The 22,835-nt window shown below is 34.8% G+C and overlaps 1 protein-coding gene across 1 annotated transcript; it reads left to right on the top strand.

Moving 5' to 3' along the window:
• The first annotated feature begins 5,099 nt into the window (after nucleotides 1–5,099).
• On the top strand, nucleotides 5,100–21,427 carry LOC113715850 (uncharacterized). Its single transcript, XM_027240150.1, has 2 exons — nucleotides 5,100–5,777; nucleotides 21,326–21,427. The coding sequence occupies exons 1-2, from the start codon at nucleotides 5,100–5,102 to the stop codon at nucleotides 21,425–21,427; spliced, it is 780 nt and encodes a 259-aa protein (XP_027095951.1).
• The last annotated feature ends 1,408 nt before the right edge of the window (nucleotides 21,428–22,835 follow it).

The raw sequence follows: 22,835 nt of genomic DNA on the forward strand, positions 1-22,835 counted from the left end.
GGCCAAAAAGTTAGCAGAGAAGGCTAAGGCGAATGCTGTGGTTGAAGAAACAAACCTGGAGATGTTTCTCGACTTAAAAGGAGTCCATGATGAATCTGTCGATAGCTCATGTGATTCGGTAGCCTCTGTGGTGATACCCGTCATGATGACTAACACCACAACTACAGAAGATCAAATTTCGAATCTAGCCAAAATTGTCAAAGGGCTATTAGTGTATACGCAAGGTCAAGATGCCAAGATAATCAAATTAATGATTATGGTGGAACATATAGGTGAAAATAGCCTTAGCATTTCCAAATCGAAATCCAAAATGCAAGATGAATGTGACTCATCATCGAGGGAGAAGGAGAAAGAGAATGCCAAACTACAAATAATGAAGGAGTTTTCAATCTCCCCCGATAGCACCATTCATGTCGATAATTTAAAGAAATTTATCAAAGGTACAATCAAGAACAAGATTGGTAGGAGTACCAAGTCGTATAGCGGTTATACCAAACCTTACACCTCAAGAGTGAAAAGTTTGAAGATGCCTGTGGGATATGAACCTCCAAAATTTCAATAATTTGATGGCAAGGGCAACCCTAAACAACATATTGTGCACTTTGTTGAAACTTGTAACAATGCTGGCACTGATGGTGACTTGCTTGTTAAGCAATTTGTTCGCTCATTGAAGAGTAATGCCTTTGATTGGTATACCGATCTGGAACCTGGCACCATTGATAGTTGGGAGCAGTTAGAGCATGAATTTCTTAATCACTTCTAAAGTATGAAGAGAACTGTCAGCATGACTGAGTTCTCTAATAAACGTCAATAGAAGAATAAATCTGTCATTGATTTTATCGATCGTTGGAGGAATTTGAATCTTAGGATCGAATTTCTGAATTGTAAGGATCGAATTTCTGAATTGTAAGGATCGAATTTCTGAATCTTTCGCGATCAAGATGTGCAATCAAGGTATGCATTGGGGACTCGGGTACATCTTGTAAGGTGTGTAACCGAAAACATTTGATGAATTATCCACAAAACTCATAAGGTGAAATTAATCTTGATGGACAAGAGCCGCCAGTTCTTGACTCTCGCAAGGCTAAGGAGAGACAAGAAAAAAATTAGGAAAGGTGGCAAGCCACCAATCAAAAATGAAAAGAAGGAATCCATGGCTACAAGTATAATACCTTTTAAGATTGTTCCTAAAATCGCTAGCAGAGAAGATAGGAAGATCACTATGCATCAAGAGCAAGGAAATGGGAAATCGACTCTCAAGGAGATGCAAGTCAAGGAGTACACTTTCCTTGATTCTAATATCCCTGGTATGTTTGATGATCTGTTAAGTATAAACTTGATTGCGCTTCCTGAGATGAAGTGAGCTAACGAGGCTAGGAACATCGATGATCCAAATTATTGTAAATATCACGGTTTGGTTGGGCATCCCATTCAAAAATACTTTATCTTCAAAGATATACTAATAGAGTTGACGAGACAAGGAAAAATTCTTCTTGAAGAAGATAAGGCTAGTGTGAATCAAACGTCCATTGATTCCCTGCAGTCCATAGAGGTTAAAAAGATTGCCGAGGGAGTTGAAAAGGTCATGGTACCTGTATTGCCAATAATTCAATTTGGATCGTTTGATCCCATAGAAGTCGAGCAAGAAACTGCTATTTCAACTCTTCAAGAACATGCATATGAAGATGGAAAGGCTTTACAGCCTGATGTGAATGGTGAAGGATGGACTCTAGTCATACGTAGAAAGAGGCGAAAACGTCGTCCATCAAATAAGGCGAATAAGGCCTTAATAAGAAATATGGTGGACTGGAAGGGAAAAATGAAGGACATGAAGGAAAGCAATAATTATTGTAATCTTCAAGGAAGTCAAATCTTCAAACAAAAGTCGCGTACTCCTATCACTCTAAAAGAATTCATGCCCAAAGAATTCTTTGATGTCGATGTGGTCGCAAGTCACACGACACGAGTAGATCATATTGAAGAACAAAAAGATAATACTTGCGAATCTCCTTGTGAAATAGCCTGTATGCCTACCAACAATGAAGAGGTGAATGTCACAAGTATCACCCTCACTAGTGAAAACTTGTTACTTGGGTCAACGCCGCATAATCGTCCTTTGTTTGTGACTGGTTATGCAAAAGCTGAATAGAATTTTGATAGATGGAGATTCCGCGGTCAATATTTTTCCTTTAAAAACTCTGAAGGAACTTGGCATCCCAGTTGATGAACTCTCAAATAACCAACTGATGATTCAAGACTTTAATCAAGGAGGGCAAAGAGCTCTTGGATCACTAAATTTGGAGATAGTCATGATGGCATGTCGTTTAGAGCACTATTGTACGTGATAGATGCTAAAACAGCATACAATGTACTATTGGGAAGGCCCTGACTTCATGAAAATGGAGTTGTACCTTCAACCATTCATCAATGTTTCAAGTATTATCGAAATGGGGTGGTGAGAAGTGTGAAAACCGATAATAATCCTTTCACTGAAACGGAAGCATATATTGCTGATGCCAAATTTTATATTCAAAACCACAATGTGAAGGATGAGTCTGAGCAACCATTATCTGTGATTAAAATCTAGAACCCCGAATCTTCAGGTGTAAAAGGGGAGAAAGTAATGATTCCAAAATAAAAAAAGAAAGTTCATTAAGAAACTGATGTTTCATTGCCAAAAAATGAATCAGTTGTCTTTCGTTACCATCCTAAGTCAAGATTGGAAAAAGGACAGTCATCTTCAATTCAACACAAAATTCTAAAAGGTTTGACTCTTCCTGTGATTAATCTTGATGCTAAGAAGGTACCGTCTCCTTTACTTAAAAGGTTCAACTTTTCAAGTAAAGAGTTTGAAATTAAGCAAGACACCATACCAAAATTAAGAACCAAAGAAGATTTTGATCCTAGTGCGTATAAATTTCTCGCTAAGGCTGGATATGATTTCAAAGAATCTGTGGTGTTAAATATCTCACTCTTTCAATCTACTAGTGACATGGTTCATAGGTTGAATCCTATCCAAAAAATGTTGAAGAAAAAAGGATATGCCATTGAAAATTTCAAATTTGATCTTGGCTATTCTTCCCCTGCAGCAATTTGCATCAAGATCAATAGATTTAGTAGCTAATATATTACTATAGGGTACGAGTCTTCTCAAATAGTTGATAAATCTCAAGTTTTTCATGAAAATGAAAATAAAGTTCCACGGGTTTCTGTTTTTAAGATATTGGGACCACAAAGTAGGCAAAAGTCTCAAAACTCTCATAAGAATAAAGGGAGAATGGCAAAGTCATTGAAAAATTTTGAAGAACCCTCTGATTGTCCTCATAAATTTGGTAGCATTATTCCCTCAAGAATGAACAGATATATAACTCTTGTAATAAATTGTGGGATTGAACTAAATGTTAGGGAACGTACTATGATATGCACAAGACCAAAAGAAAATGATGAAGAGAGTGTTGCTTTATGTAATTATATAACTATATTTGATGGCAACTCTTCTGGAGAAGAAGAAGATGCTGAAGATGCTCCACCTGAATTTGAAAAAGGCATTAAGGTCACTGTAAATGATCTAAAAGAGATAAATCTTGATAATTCAGAAGACCCACGTCCAATATATGTAAGTGCTTTATTAAGTTCTGATAAAGAGAAAACATATGTCGACTTCTTGCGAGAGTATCAAGATATTTTTGTTTGGACTTATAAAGAAATATCGAGTTTAGACCCAAAATTGGTTGTCCACCATTTGACTGTTAAAAAGGAAGCTCGGCTTGTAAAGCAGGTACAACGTTGATTTAGATTCGATCTGATTCCCTTGATCGAAATTGAAGTCAATACATTCATTGAAACTGGATTTATTTGTAAAGTTAAATGTCCCACATGAATTTCAAGTATCGTGCTTGTACCAAAGAAGAACGGATAGATTCGCATCTGTGTCGATTTCAGGGATCTTAACAATACTTGTTCCAAAGATGATTTTTCTTTATCTATCACTGAATTTATGATTGATGCAACTACTGGACATGAAAGTCTGTCATTTATGGATGGCTTTTCTGGATATAATCAAATTCAATTGGCACTTGAGAATGAAGAACTCACTGCATTTCGTACTCCTAAGGATATTTATTGCTATAAAATAATGCCCTTTGGTCTTAAAAATGTTGGAGCCACATACCAAAGAGCAATGCAAAATATCTTTGACGACATGCTTCATAAAAATATCGAATGTTATGTGGACGATTTAGTTGTTAAATCAAAGAAAAGAAATAATCACTTGGAGGATTTAAAACAAGTCTTTGATAGATTGAAATTGTATCAACTCAAAATGAATCCCTTCAAATGTGTATTTGGAGTCATATCAAGAAAATTTCTTAGTTTTATGGTTCAAATCGAGATATTGAAATTGACAGGACCAAAATTGATGCTATATTAAGGATGTCGGAACCTTGTAGTAGTCATGAATTACAAAATTTTCAAGGACGGTTAGCCTATTTACGGAGGTTTATCTCAAATTTGGCGAGAAAGTGTCAACCATTTAGTCGCTTTATGAAGAAAGGTGTGCCGTTTCAGTGGGATGAGGCATGCAGTAATGTATTCGATAGCATTAAATCTTATCTTATGAAAACACCTGTTTTGGCTACCCCTATTTATGAAAAGCCATTACTCCTCTACATTGCTGTCCAAGAGCGTTCAGTGGGGGCATTACTGGCACAAGAAAATAATGAAGGAAAAGAGGCTGCCATTTATTATTTAAGCAGAATGATGACTTTAACGAATTAAACTATTCACCGATTAAAAAGTTGTGTTTAGTTCTTATTTTTGCAATACAGAAGCTAAAACATTACTTTCAAGTGCATAGGGTAAGACTTATTTCAGGCGAATCCCATAAAATATATGATGAGTAGATTAGTACTATCCGACCGTCTAGCCAGATGGTATCTTCAGTTACAACCATTCGAAATTACTTATGTACCTCAAAAGGCTGTAAAAGGTCAAGTACTTGTAGATTTTCTTGCTGATCACCTAATACCTGTTGAATGGAGTTGAGTGATGATTTACCAGATGAGGACATTCTCCTCATTGAAATTCGCGCACCATGAAAAATGTATTTTGATGGTGCTGTTCATCGTCATGGAGTTGGGACTGGTATTATATTCATAACTCCTGATGGATGGGTTTTGCTATGCTCTTTTACTCTAAACCAATATTGTTCAAACAATGTTATTGAGTACCAAACTCTCATACTCGGACTTGAAATAGCTGTTGACATGAAACAATTGGAATTTCAAATCTATGGTGACTCGCAATTAGTAGTTAACCAACTCTTGGGAAGTTATGAAATCAAAAGGTCTGAATTAATTCTATATCACAAGTATGCAATTCGACTTATGAGACAACTTGAAGGTGCAAATAGTAACCATGTCCCTAGAAGAGAAAATAAGCACGCTGACGCATTGGTTGTACTTGTCTCTTTACTTACCGCATTAAATCATGATATACAAGTTCGTGTATGCCAAAAGTGGGTGGTTCCACCACTATTTGGTGATAAAGATATTGAAAAAAGTGATTCTCATGTGATCTCAACTTACGAAACTGACAAAGAAAATTGGAGACGACCCCTCATTGATTATTTCAAGTATCAAAAGCTACCTAGGGAGCAACATAGAAGACCTGACATCCGCCGGCGTACTCCTCGTTTTATCTTGAATAAGGATACACTATACCGAAAATCATTTGAAAATGTATTCTTGTGCTGTCTGAGCGAAAACGAGGCATATCGGGTAATGCACAAAACATATTCTGGAATATGCAGAACTCATCAATCCGGCCCCAAGTTGCATTTTTGGATTAAAAAGATGGGTTACTATTGACCTACTATGGTCAAACATTGTATGGAATATGCTTAAAGGTGTCAGGCTTGTCAGTTTAATGCAAAATATATTCATCAACCACCCGAGCCATTAAACCCGACATTGTTTCTTGGCATTTTGATGCTTGGAGTCTTCATATTGTGGGGCTATTACCAAAGTCGTTCAATCAACATTTGTATATATTGGCTGTGACCGACTATTTCTCTAAATGGGTTGAAATTGTACCACTCAAGTAAGTTAGAAAAGAAGATGTGATGAATTTCATTAGTGTGAATATTATTTACCATTATGGATTTCACCGGTATATTATCATTGATAATGGAAAGCCCTTCTCTAATAGCTTAATGGACAAGCTGTATGAGAAATTCAAATTCAAGCAACGCAAGTCCTTCATGTATAATGTCCCAACCAACGGCCTCGCAGAGGCATTCAACAAAATTTTGTGCAACTTGTTGAAAAAAGTGGTGGCTAATTCAAAGAAAGATTGGCATGAAAAGATAAGGGAAACTCTTTGAGCCTATCACACCACATATCGAACTCCAATACAAATCATGCCTACGCTTTAGTCTATGGTGTATAAGCTGTCCTGCCTCTTAAGCAACAAATTTCTTCTCTGAGAATTGCTATCCAAGAAGGGCTCACGGAAGAAGAAAATGTTCGCCTGCGCCTTGAAGAATTAGAAGTTTTAGATGAAAAGAGATTGGAATCCTAGCAAAATCTTAAATGCTATCAAGCTCGCCTTTCTAAAATTTTCAATAAGAAAATTCGACGCCGTTCCTTTCAAATTGGTGATATGGTGCTCGTAGTTCGAAAATCAATAGTTATGATTCATCGTAACAAAGATAAATTTGTCTCCAAATGGGATAAGCCATATGTTGTTCGAGAAATTTATGCAAATGGTGCGTACAAGATAGTTGACAAAGATGGCGTCAATGTTGGTCCCATAAATGAAATATTCCTAAAGTTATATATGCCATAAAAAAAATACTCCATGACGTATGAGTCTAAACTGATTGTTGCTCCAAACCCGTATATGGTTAAACTATTGAAACACTCCACCAAATCTAAGGTGGTAAACAAATGGATACTCCTGACTCGCAGAGTCTAAACTATGAATGGTAGGAACTACATGTGACTTGATTCCCTTTTGAGATACGTATGCAGTTTAGAGGGTAACTTCTAAGTTCAGTTACAATCCTATACAACTAAATTCTTTGCCCTAATGATTCTTTTGTTGCAAAAAAAAAAAAAAGAACATTCCTCTTTAGGACAGTTCAAATTATTTTGCGGCATACACTTAAAGTATGTTGTTCAGATTATCAAATTATTTGGACATTTATCTTCTCAAGTGTGATCAAAATTATGCAAAGATAAAATCGTTTATATTGCAATTGATAGTTTAAAATGGTGGCTATTGAAAGAATAAGGAAAAATAAGGGGTATCTATAAGGGTGTCTTGATGAATGAGGTTGCGAGCACTGTTTTCATCAAAGTATCGTGTGCCATTCTCTTCAAAATAATTTGTCATTGTTGGTTCAGGCATAGTATTTGGAATTAAATAATGGATAGAGAAATAATTCGCTAACCAAGCATATACGTAGTGCACCAGAAAAGCTGCACGCGCACACCCTGGGGTAGATGAATTTGAAATTTTATTGAGTCCGCAGTAGATATTTAGCAAGACAGGAACAACAAAGCAAGTCTTACGACCGGTAGCCATCATACTAGCCATTTTGAAATTAGATGACATAATATAATAGAAGTCTTCATCTAGTAAAGCAGAGACACAGAGCCAACAAGATATAAATGTTGTAAGATAGGTCTCTTCTCGCAAGTGAGATTTAACTCCGATGGTATCAAATACGCCATTGTCTTGACTTGAAAACTTGCGTGGTTGTCCAATTTTTCCATCCGAATTTTGGATGGCTTGAGCACGAGAGACCCTCTTTATCCTTCTTTGTTTTAGTTTTGAATATCTCGTTTTACTTTTAAATCAAAATGTAATCCATTAGCTAGCAGAAGCTTCAGCTTTGTTGGATTCTCCATGTTGAAGATGATGCAAGATATTGAACAAATATTCACAACTTTGAGGACTATGTCTCGATTTATTTTCGTTGACTCCAACTAGCTCCTCTACACATGGGATTATCTCTTCATGGATATCTCCAATGATTGAAAGTCCTCCTAACTTGTGCAAATCCTAAAGTGAGAGGGACAATTCTCCGACAGATGTATGCAAGATATTGGTGTCCGAGCACTATGCCTCACAAAATGCCCTAAGTACATGAAGATTTCTATCATATGTGAAAAGCGAAGTATATAAGACGTCAAATAAGTGATTTTCACGGAGCACTTGTTTGCTCCTTCTGAGGATATCCTTCAACCACTCCTAGTAATTTTCGATATAACTAAATTCACAACTAAATCTCAAGAAAGGACCCCAGTGTGCGTCTCCGTCTATGATTCAGCTGCCAAGGGTTTGAAAGGAAATTGTCCTTGGCTTCTTATTATGAATAAAGGATTTCAAGGAGTGAACTTTCGTACCATCATTTTGAGAAAGTTTGAGTGACCAAGCTTTCAATTCTGGGTACTGGTGAGAAGACCATTTACCAGAGTAAATTCCTTGTATAGGGGGATGCACCAATAATTTCATTCTTTTGTCACTAGAGTCATCATGGCTGTCGGCGATAAGGAGATACTTTTCGTTTAAAGATATGACTTTCTTGAACATAACTATTGTATCAAGATCAACCTGTAACAAAAACAAGAAAAAGAAAATTTGGTTAAAATAACATGATCGAAAATAGTAAAAGAGCTTCTTGAATTTTGATGAGCTCACATTGAAGTGGGTAATCGCGCCTCTTTCTTTGTACTCCTCAAACCATAATAGGTTCTCGTGAGAATTTGTGGTTGCACTGTTTTTTTTTCAAATTTTGGCTGCACCTCCTTCTTTGTACTCCTCAAGCCATAATAGGCTCTCGTGGGAGTTTGCGGTTGCACCTTCTTCATATTTCGGCTGCGCCATCTTCTTTGTACTCCTCAAGCCATAATAGGCTCTCATAAGAGTTTGCGGTTGCACCTTCTTTATTGTACTCCTCAAATCATGACAAGACTCTCGTAAGAGTTTGCGGTTGGACCTTCTTCAAATTAAGTATCCACCATATCTGTTGCGGCGACTAATCTTCCTTTCTTGTCATGCAAAAAAAAGAAAAAAAGAAAAAAAAAAGGAGAGATTAGTATTGACAAGAAATAAAAGTCATGGAGTAAGTGAATTACCTAAATACTCCGAGTGATAAAATTCTCGATTATAGAATCACGGGCACGATTGAGTCAAAGATGCAGCTTTGTTTGCAAACTAAAAAAAAAAAAGAGGGAAAGAGTATCAATTTGCCTTGAATAACGTGTGCCAACACAAGGTGCAATCTAATTTTTTTTTATTTCTTCTTTTCCTTTTCGGTGATCGTTGTTTTGTAAAGGAGAAAATTCAAAAACAAAAAGAAAAAATGACGTGTCGCATGCATTGGTGGGACAAGCTCTTCTGGTGGGCTATATTCGTCTCTAATGTCAAGTGTGGCATTACTTAATCACTATGGTGAAGGCAACGCAGATGCTCAACAAAATAGATCAATTAAATCCAAGTCAAGCAAAATTCACCAATTTTGTCATGCGAAGAGGACACGTTAATCATTGAAGTCTTTCTGGATTTCTAATTGCTACAAGTCACTTGACTATGCTACATGAATTTGTTGGATTGACACATTTAGTGAAGCGGGAATTGGCATGTGCTTTAATACAATTATATGTGTCGCATATACATTGAGCTAATTTGACAAGTAGCTAAAGGACATGAAGAAAGCATGCAATTTTCGGCAACTCAGAGATACCAACAAAGCCCAGTTTGAGGATTTTTGTCCCACAAACATGATAATTATCACACGTATTCAGGAATTCAAAGTGGGAACAAGTAGATTTGCGGACAAAGTTGGGCAGGGGAGGTTCATGAGTTAGGTAATGTTAAACAAAAAAAAATTTAGAATTACCTGAAGAATGTAGAGCCTTTTGATGTGTTCGTCGGCGCATTACCAACTCCTCTTAATCAGATGTCAATCGAGCTGAGTTGCAAGCATCCTCTTTAAATAATGGTTGTGGGGTTGTAAACAGGAAGTTGGATGATTCTCTTTAGAAAGCTGTAAGTTTTGGAAATTTGAAACCAATATGGAAATTGTCGAAGTTCCTAATGCATGATGATTGGTAGTTGCCAGTTTGGTTTGGAGGATAATATTCCATGTGAACTTTAAGAAGTCACGGTGGTCTTTATTTGCAGCTTGTAAGGTGAATTTTCCAATTTGTTAATGTCTTGAGCTAAGTTTTTGCTTGCAGCCTACTTACGTGTCGCGTATGATATTTGTTTTGGAAGCATTAGTATTTGGAGACTAAGGTAACTAATAACCTTCTCGAAATATGTATTGCTTGTTTTGAAGTCAACCGCAAGTCAAAAGGGAAGTGGTCTTGTGATTTCTTAAATTATTGAAGCCACAGGAATCATGATTCTATGCCCAAATCAACTTGGTTCAGTTGTGGTGTAAAGCTAGAGTACAAAGCCACACCATGAGAATTTTAGTAGCTTGGGCTTGATTTCCAAATGGAGCTACGCTAAAGGAATTCTAAATTGCTCAATTTTGAGACAAAAAAAAAATAAAAATAAAAATCAAGAATAAAACTTCAAGCCTGGTCTTTGGCAATTGCCAAGCAATGCCTCGCCAAGTCTTGAAGTGGGGTATTTATAGACAAAGAAATTTTATTTAATGTATTTAGTCAAGATTTATTTAAATTAAATTGATTTTGATTAAATTAAATTAAATCATAGAAGTCCATTATATTTTGGACTAACAAATTGGGCCAATGTTATATGGGTTATCAAATCAAAATTGTAATGTCCATTTAAATTGAAGTAAATTAATTGAATTGATTTATTAATTCACAATGGACTATTTGGATTGGCCTACTATTTAAGCCCAACCTAAATGAATTTCTTGAGTTACAAGTTACCCAAAATGCAGGGAGGTTCTAAGGATTTTTGTTGAAGATTTAACCTACATATTTTGACTATAAATAGAGGTCTTCCCTCAAGACAAAGGGACGATTTTTTTTTTTTTTTATAGAGAATTCCTAACTTCCGGAGAAACGCTTTTAAATTCTCTCAAAAGCTTTCTCTTTCAAATCCAAGTCCAAATCAAGTCAGACAAATCCTCCTGCTATCGGTGTTGAAGACTTACGAGTTTCAAGTATTTGATACCATCATCAAATCAATCATTTTCTACACCGAAATTGTAGGAGACACTCTTTCGATCGGAGAATAAGCTTTTTGGGCCCTTGGATTGAACTCATTCGAAGAAAAGAATCATGGGATTAATTTCTTTGGTGCAAGAATTTTCAAAGGTTATAATCCACTTATTATTTGATTCAATAAATTTGATGTTTATACAAGTTTTTTTGTCTTTTATTTTAGGCAACGAAATTTGTGCATACAGTTACCTTTTAGTAATTTCTAGTTCCAAATATCCCGATTCTTTCTTGTTGTACTAAACTCCCTTTTTTTTCAAAGTTTCCTTTCATCCCCACAAAAGAAAATCGCATTTAACCCACTCACTAAATCTCACATGTAAAAATTGAGAAAAGCATTAAGACAAAATTCATTATCAAATCAATAAATAAAGGAATAAATAACTCAATGAAGAAAATGCAATGTGGTTATACTAGGTAAATTGAAAAAAAAAAAAAATTTCTAGGTCCTCACAAGTAATCTATTACCCATAAAACCTAGAACTGAAAGCTATAGATAACCTTTCTCTCCAACCAAAAAACACTTCTAAAAGAGGCACAAGTGTATGTCTTGCAACCATACCCAAAGAATGCAATACTTGCTCATAAGTTGGATTTGATGGCCAGAACTATCGTCCATCCTGCAACTCCCTAGGCAAATGAAAAAATAAAACTCAAAAATGTAACCAAAAAATACAACTACCTTTTCTACACCCCACATATAAAAAAAACTCCTGCATTCAAAAACATTTATGAAGTACTTCTAAAAGCAATTTACAAGCTTCAATCACTAGTCTAAGCAATACGACACTAACAGAGATGAACAAATATAAACAAAAGTGGTAGACAGAATGTTGACAAATAATTGGAATATACCTCTCCCGAGTCTTGACCTTTCTTCCAATCATCAATCCTTACTTAAGAAGCAAACAACTTGTTTCATAAATATTCATAGTCATAGACTTGTTTTGCTTTATTTAGTGGACCAAAATAGAAAACTTTATTTTTTAAAACAAAACTCAAAACTTAAACCGAGGTTAAGAAAAAAAAAAGGTAAGAATAGATAGTAAAATTAGTAAACTTACTCAATCAAGGAGAATGTAGCACAACATAAGCTATAAAAATTTCCTAAAAAGAAAAACAAACATATGAATGACATTCAAAGTTAACAATAACCATAATATCAATATAAATATTCCATAAGAAGAGAAAAATAATGTGTTAGGCCCAAAACAACCAATGCAAAGATCATAAACGAAACAATAAGTAAATAAAAAAGGAAAGGATTGCAAACCAATTAACTACCCAACTCCTCTTGAGCTTGTAGATTAATTGAAACAAGCTACTTCAAGTTGATGAATTACAATCACTCTTGTGTACAAAGGAAGGTTCACCTCCTCCTTGCCCCAAGCAGCACTCGGTCAAGCCAGGACATTTTACTATCTCTCAGGACAACCCTCACAGAGCTACACTCATGAAAGATTCACTCACAAATGAAAAGCTTACAATGAACCTCACACCACTAAGACTACAAATATTCTTTTTGGAGTATTTTCTCACTAAAATCTCTCTAGATCTTTTGTATCTTCAGTGTGCCAAAGTTGTTTGAAGTATCTGACCAACCACTATTTATATAGGACCAAGAAAGAGCCTCATTAAAGCTTCCAACGGATAGAAAGTAGCTGAACAGTCAACTAGCCGTTGGTAGTGTCGGACGTCCGATAGCACTGTTTTATGCGTCCGACAGCAGGCAGTGAGTTTGAGAAATTTTCTTCAATTCTTTCGGACGTCCGATAGGCTGGTTTTCTGCGTCCGAAGATACTCAATGGTTGTCGGACGTCCGATGCAGTCTTTTTGAGCGTCCGACAGCTTCAGCATACTTTGTCTTCTTCCAATTGCACTTGTTCATGGAATCAAATAATTTCATAACTGAAAATATATCTTGAAGAAATATTAGTATCATCCATTTGTTTTGTAAACATCAAAAGATAGGGATCAAGATCAACAATCTCCCCCTTTTTGATGATGACAAAACAATGGATGGAAAGAAACAAAAATAAGTATAAGCTCCCCCTCAATCATTGCAATCAAAACTTTTAAGAGCCAAACTCATAATCTCATAATAACTCCCCCTTACACATTGCATCCAACTCTCCCCCTTTTTGTCATCATAAGATGAGAGTAATAACCAGCAACCATAATCCAACAACAATAACAGAAAATCCAATATTTCAAACAAAAACAGAGAAATGATAGCAGAATTCAGCAATACCAACATACCAACTTATTACAGAGAAATTAGCAAATCATCGTTAGATCAGAATAGTTCTTTTCTCTCCCTTTTTGACATCATATAGATTCAGTAGTATTCAAAAATATCAGCGAAAACTCAAATCAAAATATCAGAAATATCAAAAGAAGAATATTGTGAACAAGAATCACTGCAGTGATTAACAAAATCTCCTACTTGTTAAAGTTAGCATCATGTCTAACTATCCACATGTATTTCATGCCTTTTTTTATATTCTTTCTCACATAGCAATCACTTTTCATGTGATCTTTTTGACAACAGAAATTACACATAATCAGGGAATTATTTATATGAACAGGTTTAATAAATCTTACTTGTCTTCTCCTATGGATAACAAACTCATTTGCAGCAGAATTTATCTTAAAATGAAGTTTAGATTTATTACTTTGAAAACAGTCCTGTTTTTTATGTTGAAGCAACTCATTTAAATCATCCATTCTTCTTTTCAAATCATCTTGTTCCCTTTTGAACATTTCACAAACACTTGTTTTTCTATCAAGATCCAAGTGTAAAGCAGTCTCATTTTTTCTAAAGTAATCATTTTCAATTTTCAACTTTTTGTTTTGTTGAAAAAGATTTGCATTATCTCGAAGCAAAAAACTAATTTTCTGTTTTAACTCCTTGTTTCTAATATAAGATTCTTTCAAACTATCATGCAATTTTATAATGAAAGATTCAAGATCATCATCATTTTCATCATCACTTTCAAATTGAGAGCTAGAAGATGTTACCTCATCATCTCCAATGGCCATGAAAGCCAATTGAGCAGATTGATCTTCCTCTTCAATTTCACCATCGGAATTGCATTCATTCCATGTGAATTGAAATTTGTTTATTCTTGGTTTTCTTCCTTCTTTCTTCTTCATCACTGGACAGTCACTTGCATAGTGTCCAGGTTGGCCGCATTCAAAGCACTGATCAGTTTGCTTTTTGTTGAACTCTAGCTTCCCTTTGTTTCTCGAGTTGTTGAACTGATTTGGGAATGAATTGCTTGGTCCACCATTTCTGAATCTCCTCTTGTTGAGTATTCTTTTGAAACTTTTTGTGATGAGAGCGATATCATTGTCATCACCTTCCACATCTTCTTCATCTAGGGAGGAAGAATCATCTTCATCTTGTGAGGCTTTTAGAGCAATATTCTTTCGTACTTTTGCATCCTCTTCCTCTTGCACCTTAGTCTTAAGTTTCAGCTCATAAGAGATAAGAGAATTAATAAGAGATTCAATAGGTATAGTATTCAAATCTCTAGCCTCCTCAATAGCAGTCACTTTATTTTCCCAATCATTGGACAAGGCATTCAGGATTTTTCTATTTTTCTCACCAAGAGAATATTCTTTTTCCAGCGCCTCTAAATCTTTAATGAGATCATTGAATCTACAATACATTTGATCAACATTTTCATGAGGTTCCATCTTGAAAGATTCATACTTTGTAACTAGAATGGACTTCTTTTGTTCTCTAACATTCTCACTACCTTCATGAATTTCTTTCAGTTTGTCCCAAATTTCTTTAGCTGACTTGCAACCCTTGACTCTAATAGATTCATTTGAGTCTAATGCACAATATAACACATTCATGGCTTTTGCATTTAAGGTGAGATGAACTCTATCCACAACAGTCAGTTCACTTCTTGTTTTCGGTCTAGATGCATGAGTATTTTCATCTATAAGAGAGGCATCATATGGACCTTCACTAATAATAAACCACAATTCGATATCAATAGATTGCAAAAAGATAATCATTCTTTCTTTCCAACTCATATAATTTGACCCATTAAACACAGGTGGTCTAATAACAGAATGTCCTTCAAAAAACATAGCATTATTGGTTGTCATCTTTACTCCAAAGCCGATTGAGCTTAATCTCTAGGAGACCAAGCTCTGATACCAATTGTTAGGCCCAAAACAACCAATGCAAAGATCATAAACGAAACAATAAGTAAATAAAAAAGGAAAGGATTGCAAACCAATTAACTACCCAACTCCTCTTGAGCTTGTAGATTAATTGAAACAAGCTACTTCAAGTTGATGAATTACAATCACTCTTGTGTACAAAGGAAGGTTCACCTCCTCCTTGCCCCAAGCAGCACTCGGTCAAGCCAGGACATTTTACTATCTCTCAGGACAACCCTCACAGAGTTACACTCATGAAAGATTCACTCACAAATGAAAAGCTTACAATGAACCTCACACCACTAAGACTACAAATATTCTTTTTGGAGTATTTTCTCACTAAAATCTCTCTAGATCTTTTGTATCTTCAGTGTGCCAAAGTTGTTTGAAGTATCTGACCAACCACTATTTATATAGGACCAAGAAAGAGCCTCATTAAAGCTTCCAACGGATAGAAAGTAGCTGAACAGTCAACTAGCCGTTGGTAGTGTCGGACGTCCGATAGCACTGTTTTATGCGTCCGACAGCAGGCAGTGAGTTTGAGAAATTTTCTTCAATTCTTTCGGACGTCCGATAGGCTGGTTTTCTGCGTCCGAAGATACTCAATGGTTGTCGGACGTCCGATGCAGTCTTTTTGAGCGTCCGACAGCTTCAGCATACTTTGTCTTCTTCCAATTGCACTTGTTCATGGAATCAAATAATTTCATAACTGAAAATATATCTTGAAGAAATATTAGTATCATCCATTTGTTTTGTAAACATCAAAAGATAGGGATCAAGATCAACATAATGCCATTCAAAAATTGTAAAAATTGCTCACCGTAAGAAGTAATAACATTATGGAGAATAGGACAGATAAAACAAAAATAAATGATCTTCGTTATATCAGGTCTTACAGAAAGAATCTTCAAAGGTTTCCTCATAATATATGAGAGGACAACTATCATATTTTGATTTGCCAAAAAAGAAAATAATTTTAAAAAAATTGAGCAATCTAAAGTAAGTATAAAAAATTTTCACCTTTTCTCCTCTTATTGTTTGTTAACTTGATCTATTATGAGTGATAGGGTCGATGACCATGGAAAGAAAAGGATAGGCTCCAACAGAGAAAGAAAGAGGAGGAGAAAATTCAAGGTTTCCTTATCTATCGAGATTGTTGGGCAAGGTGTGTTTACGGAGAGAAGAAACCGGCACTAACAGAGAAAGGAGGAGAAAATTCTGAGATAGAAATTTCTGATTAACAGAAAATCAATGACGAGAAAATTAATTGGCCAGACATAATTTGATATCCAGTGGATAAACAAAAATTGATGATATAACTGTACGAAAATAATAGATGGAGAATGCATTGTCAAATTTGTGAGAAGTGAAAGAGTAGGAAAAAAGCATGGCTTTACTTGCAATAATAGTACAGATGAAAGAAAGGAAGAGTTACAGTCAAATCAGGGAGTTTCTTTTAACAATTGTTCACATTTTACAAATATGACCTAAGGCTAACAAGAATTCTACCTCTCAAAATGAAGATAACGAAAAGTCCAAAACAAAGTAATTCATCTTTCAATGATGGACAAAACAAAGTAATTCATCTTTCAATGATGGACAAAATTGTAAAATAGGCCCTCTTACATTCAGTCCAATACAATCATAATTGTTATGGCAATCAATTACATCAACACTTGTCCTAATAGATCTGACAAAAGTTGAAACACAAAAATAAGCCAGCCAAAATTAAGGCCATTCTTGTTCTCAATCCATGACCAATATGAGCTATAAGCTTCCTTCGTAACCATTTTCTTCTTCTGCAGTTTTTTTAAGTGGAAGCACATGTAATGCTCATGACAAGGATGATCACCATCCCTCCAATTGCAAAGCAACATGTCAACAACAAACCAAATATTTTGGCACACCCCTTTCACACTTAGTACATATGTGTTAATAAGCAGAAGAAAGAAAATTTTTTTAATCATTTCATCTAATGATATAATCATAAGTTAAATGCAAATGATTGAAAGTATATATTATTGGACATAAAGAAAGGATAGAGCTGTCTAAAATGACCTTGCAATCTCTTATTGATGACTTTACTAGATTTTAAGAAAATGCTACAAGATGAAGCAGAATTTTCTATTTTGAGAATCATACATTGCCAAGGGGAAAAAATACAAAAGGAGAAAAAAAAAATAGAATAAGTAAAATCACAAGTGAATTAAGAATAACTTTGAATCTTGAGGAAACCTTCACAAATATTGATCCCTCACTTTTTTAAAGACCAATGAATATGGTTAAAAATGTAGAAAATTACAGCACACTGCATAAAAAAAAAATATGTTTAAAAAAAGAAGCCAACAGAACACAAAATCATCAAAAGTACCTTCAAGGCTTCACAAACAAAAGTAGCCTTCTTTTTTTTTTTTTTTTTTTGTTATCAAACAAACACTCAGAATAAACAAACATTAGTAAGATCAAGTTTTATATCGAAGAAAAGGAAAAGACAGAGCTTTAGGTCATCACTAAATAGATTTAACTATTTTTTCCCCAAAGTAAGGGAAAAAAGGAGACTAAATAATATTCACCTTGAGAAAAGAATGTTCACAATCTTCTATATTTTGTTGTGTGGATCTTAATATGTCAACTTGTAACAAACATATGGAAGTTATTAGGAAATAAAAAGAATTATAATTTTTACACTAGATCATTAGATATAGCACAGGGTATATCATAATATGAAGTAAAACAATAGGAATGAAGCACTAAACACCTAAATGTATTTTCAAAGTTTTAAATCTAGATCACACTAGGGCTGCAAACGAATCGAGCGGCTCGCGAGCGGCTCGAGTCAAGCTCGAGTCGAGCTCGAGTCGAGCTCGATATTAATCTAGCTCGAGCCGGCTCGAGTCGAACTCGAGCTAAGAATATTAAGCTCGTTAGTTCGCGAGCTTGAGTATATATATATATATATATTTATTTATTTTTATTTTTATTTAATAATAAAATTACGTATATTATATATATTTTTTATTTTTTATTTTATAGTAAAATTACGTATATATCCTTAATATTTTATTATTTATTCAGGAAAAAATATTATTTTATTTATTTTTTTAAAATAAAATATTTATTTTTTATTTTTTTTCGAGCTCGAGCTCGGCTCGACTTGATTCGAGTCGAGCTCGAGCTCGAAAATTGCCGGCTCATCTAGCTCGAGCTTGGTAAAATTTAGTCAAGACTCGGCTCGATTAGCTCAAAGCTCGACTCGGCTCGGCTCGTTTGCAGCCCTAGATCACACCAATGCAAAAGGGAAACTACAGTCCCTAGTGTCACCTTTTGAAGTAAAAAAAATTACTTTGTAACTTTAGTAAATAACAAAGGAACTAAAGCTCAAAATAGCAAAGAATTAAGCCTAAAAATTTTGAAAGTTACTTTTATTACATCATAGGTCAATATATGAAAAGATTGGGCTACCTTATGCAAATAGACCAAAATGCAGTCAATTGTATAAACGGAAATTTAGAATGACATAAAAATGCTAGTAATATCTTGATAAGCCAAAAAGAGAACAAATTAGAAGAATAAATCAGCATTCTATAAAATCTCTTTGCACTTCTCATCACAGTAGAAGAAAGTTACCAAACAATGTGCTACAAAATTCTATAATCCACATTTCCAAACAACCTAGCAGAATCATATTAAGATATAAGAATAATGGGCCTATAAGGAAAAAGAAATAGATCTTTGCATCCATCCAGCAATATAAATAAGAAGGAAAACCCTACATAATACATGTTAGAAAACCAACTATTATCAACTATTCATCAGTTGAATGAGGATTATAAAACCAAATAGCTGAAGTAGTCAAAGTATGATTACCTCAACAAAGTTGAGTGTTTCAAATGGCACCAAAAACATTTTGGTCTTGCAATAAAAGGATTCAAAAACTGAACATAATAACAACGTAACATCATTGACATCTTAAGATATAACTTATCCATTGCAAGCAAGAAAGGAATGCACCAAATACTTGGAATCATCCATGATTCCATAATCAAATAACCTAAATATATTTATTTATGTAAGACATATTTATCAATTTGAGGATGATTGATATTTTCTAGATAGCATGTCATATTTATCTAGGCAATATACAATATAGATTTGTCACATTTTAGGTATTTCATTTTAGAAAGTTCATAAAAGAGTCACTAGTGGTCGTCTATATACACATAGTATAGTAATCAGTTTTTAGAAAAAACCTAAAAATACTAGAAATCATCCAAGCTATTTTTGTAAAAAAATTGCAAAAATCTCGTCTAAACTTGAAAATCAAGAAAGCTACCGATAAATAAAATTAGTTCAAGAAAAAAAATCAACAATAGGCTCTTGATTAAAAAAAATCATTGATAAAAACTATTAAACATAACCGCAAGCCTAAAAAAGATGCCTCCTTTATCATTGCTCCCTTGCTCTATTAGGAAAAAACAAAAAAAAGCACCACACGGGTTTCTTCAAAAAGCGAAAAAAAGTACGAAGAACTCAGGCATAAGAAAGCAAAAGGCTTGCAAGATCCCATTAGGTGGTTGGAGGTAATTTCCAATTTTTCACTTGCAACATCAGAAATATGAAAAAAAAAACCATTTTTTAAAAAAAAAAGAAAAAAAAAACTTTCCATTGCTGAGAAGAAGAAATAACCAATTCATTGAGCATTAAAATTTTGGAGTAATTTACATACCCCAATACTTAACTGGAAAAAATTTCCCCACTATCTACTTTTCTAGACATAACTCTCAGTAAAAAAACAAAATTTACCGAATTAGATCAAGGAAACATCCATAGAAAAAGAATATTACAGTTCAAGTTGTCTTTTCCCTGTAAGTATGGTAGTATACTCTAATAGAATAAGAGACAAAAGAAATTCAAGGGACGTGAGCAAATTTCTTATCAACAAAAATTTTAAAAGCTAAAAAACTTGAGTACGATGGACCTGTAGAGAACTAAAAAGAATGGAGCAGATTTGCAACTGCTGTATCTTGTCAAATAGTATAATAAAAGAAGTGGGTACTAGGGCTGCAAACGAATCGAGCGGCTCGAGTCAAACTCGAGTCGAGCTCGATCAATATCGAGTTCGAGTCGAGTTCGAACTGGCTCGAGTCAAAATCGAGCTCGAGCGAGCCGGCTCACGAGTTCGAGTATATATATAAAATATTTTTTATTTTTTTTAATTTTAAGTATATATATTTTTAATTTTAAGTATATATATATTTTTAATTTTCTTATTTTAATAGTACATATATATTCTTAATATTTTATTATTTATTAAGAAAAAAATATTATTTTATTTATTTTTTAAAAAATAAAATAATTATTTTTTATTTTTTTCGAGCTCGAGCTCGACTCAAATCAATTCAAGTCGAGTTAGAACTTTAAATTGCTGGCTCGTCGAACTCGAGTTTGATAAAATTTAGTCGAGACTCGGCTCGAGTAACCCAAAACTTGACTCGACTCGGCTCGTTTGCAGCCCTAGTGGGTATCATCTGTATCTTTGTTCCTGCAAAGATAGTAATATAAACAAGAAACTCATATAAAAAAAAAAGAGACGAGCGAAAAAAACTTTCCGAGCACCGGAAGATGAGAGATAAACTTAAAAGATCAGAGGTCATGTTAGCATAAAAAGGGCAAAAGGCAAAACCTTTGTTCTGTGATTGGAGCAAATAATAGCCCAACTTTTTTTCACCTACAACCACAAAAAAATGTAAAATTTAGATTAGTAATAGAAGAAAAAACAAAAAAAAAAAAAAATTAAGACAATAAAACAAGCTCAAACGTAAGAAGGAGAAATTTTTCAAGGTAAAAAATTTCAGATTCAATGTTGATGAGATATCTCCTAAAAACCTAGAAAAATCTCAGAATTATCTTTGCTAATTGTCTGTCACATGCAGATAGAGTGGAGAAGCGGTGAAGGAAGAAGAGATTTTGACACAAAAAAAGTAAGGAAAATAGAAGAAAGGAGAAGAAGACGAGAGGAAGACATATTGGCGTAGCTCTGGGGTAGTTCTCTGGAGGAGTGGGCGGAAATATGTTGGAGTAGCTCTATCATCTGTGACCTTGAGCCCAACATTAGTCGTGGACAACGAGAAAAGTCATCATGTTTCTTCACCCAAAAAAAAAAAAACTAAAGCTCTTATTTCTGACATGATGATCACATGAGGACGACCACATTGTGGCCAATAGTAATGTGACACATTAGCGAAAACCACTCCATTTTGCAACATCCGTTCATGCTTAGTACATATGTGTTAATAATTAATTAGTCAATGGTCTCCCCTATTAATGCGTGTCTGTACCATTTCATTTTGTGAATTCATAAAAGTATTCTTTAATTCTATATGCTTTTTTTTTTAACTGACTAACCCCGTGCGTAGGAGGGATGTCACCCCCATGTTTTATTAAAATCAATTTTAAAAAACAACGAAGTGGGACACGACCCCAAGCCTCCAAGGGGTACATGTCCATAAATTCAAATCTATCGAATGATCAACCATTACCTAATCCATTTCCCACGAATATATGGAATTCCTGATTTATCCATAACTAAGGAACCCCGAGCTGACTTAGTTAGATTTGCTTGTGAACTATAAATATTGACAGACGCTAAATGCACCCTAACCTTCGACAAGTCATCTACAACCCAATTCGCTTCCCTGTAACAGTGGGCAACTGTCACAAACAAATGACGCATGTTCATTAAAGCATCTATATCCATCCTAATTATCCACGGGCATGCCGAGCTGCCTTGAAGAATATTCACAAGGACAAGAGAATCCACCTCCAAGTGTATGCGTGAGTAACCCCATGAAAGACATTGCTGAACCCCAAAAAGAAGAGATTTAACCTCAACTTGAGCACTTGAGAGGATTCCCAAAGGAATGGAAATACCAAACAAGAAATCTCCATTCAAATCCCTTAGAACTCCACCTCCACCACTTGAACCCGGATTGCCTAATGAACAACCATCCATGTTCAATTTACAATGCCCCTGCATAGGCTTCACCCAAGTAACCAACTCATAAAACCAACGACCCTTCCATGCAGCAATATTGGAATAAAAGGCTTGCAAGGAGGCACAACCAATTCCCTGCCTCTGAAATTTGTTATTAAGCATCCCTTAGCAAATCCAAAAGAACTCTATCACAAGTGGTCTGTCTACGAGTACACCCCCCTTCAAAATACGCATAATTTCAAGCCTTCCAAATATGCCAATAGATTAAGCTAGGTAATACATTATTCAGGGCATCCAAGAAAATGTTTCGCTTGGGTTGACACCACCATCTAGACAAGCGAGCACGAATGCCAACCCCTCTATAAGAAACTCCCGCAACCTTCCCAAAATAGACCTAGAGATACCCAGCCAACTCTTCTTCAAAGAACACATGATCTAAAGGCTTAGAT

The sequence above is a fragment of the Coffea arabica genome, chromosome 11c (genome assembly GCF_036785885.1).
Source record: "Coffea arabica cultivar ET-39 chromosome 11c, Coffea Arabica ET-39 HiFi, whole genome shotgun sequence".
NCBI lineage: Eukaryota > Viridiplantae > Streptophyta > Magnoliopsida > Gentianales > Rubiaceae > Coffea > Coffea arabica.

Bases quoted from the DNA above. Each gene is read 5' to 3' on its own strand.
- LOC113715850 (XM_027240150.1), top strand. From the start codon at position 5,100: ATGTATTTTGATGGTGCTGTTCATCGTCATGGAGTTGGGACTGGTATT. The intron at 5,778-21,325 runs GTAATGCACAAA...TGTCACATGCAG, and splicing joins GCGAAAACGAGGCATATCGG to ATAGAGTGGAGAAGCGGTGA.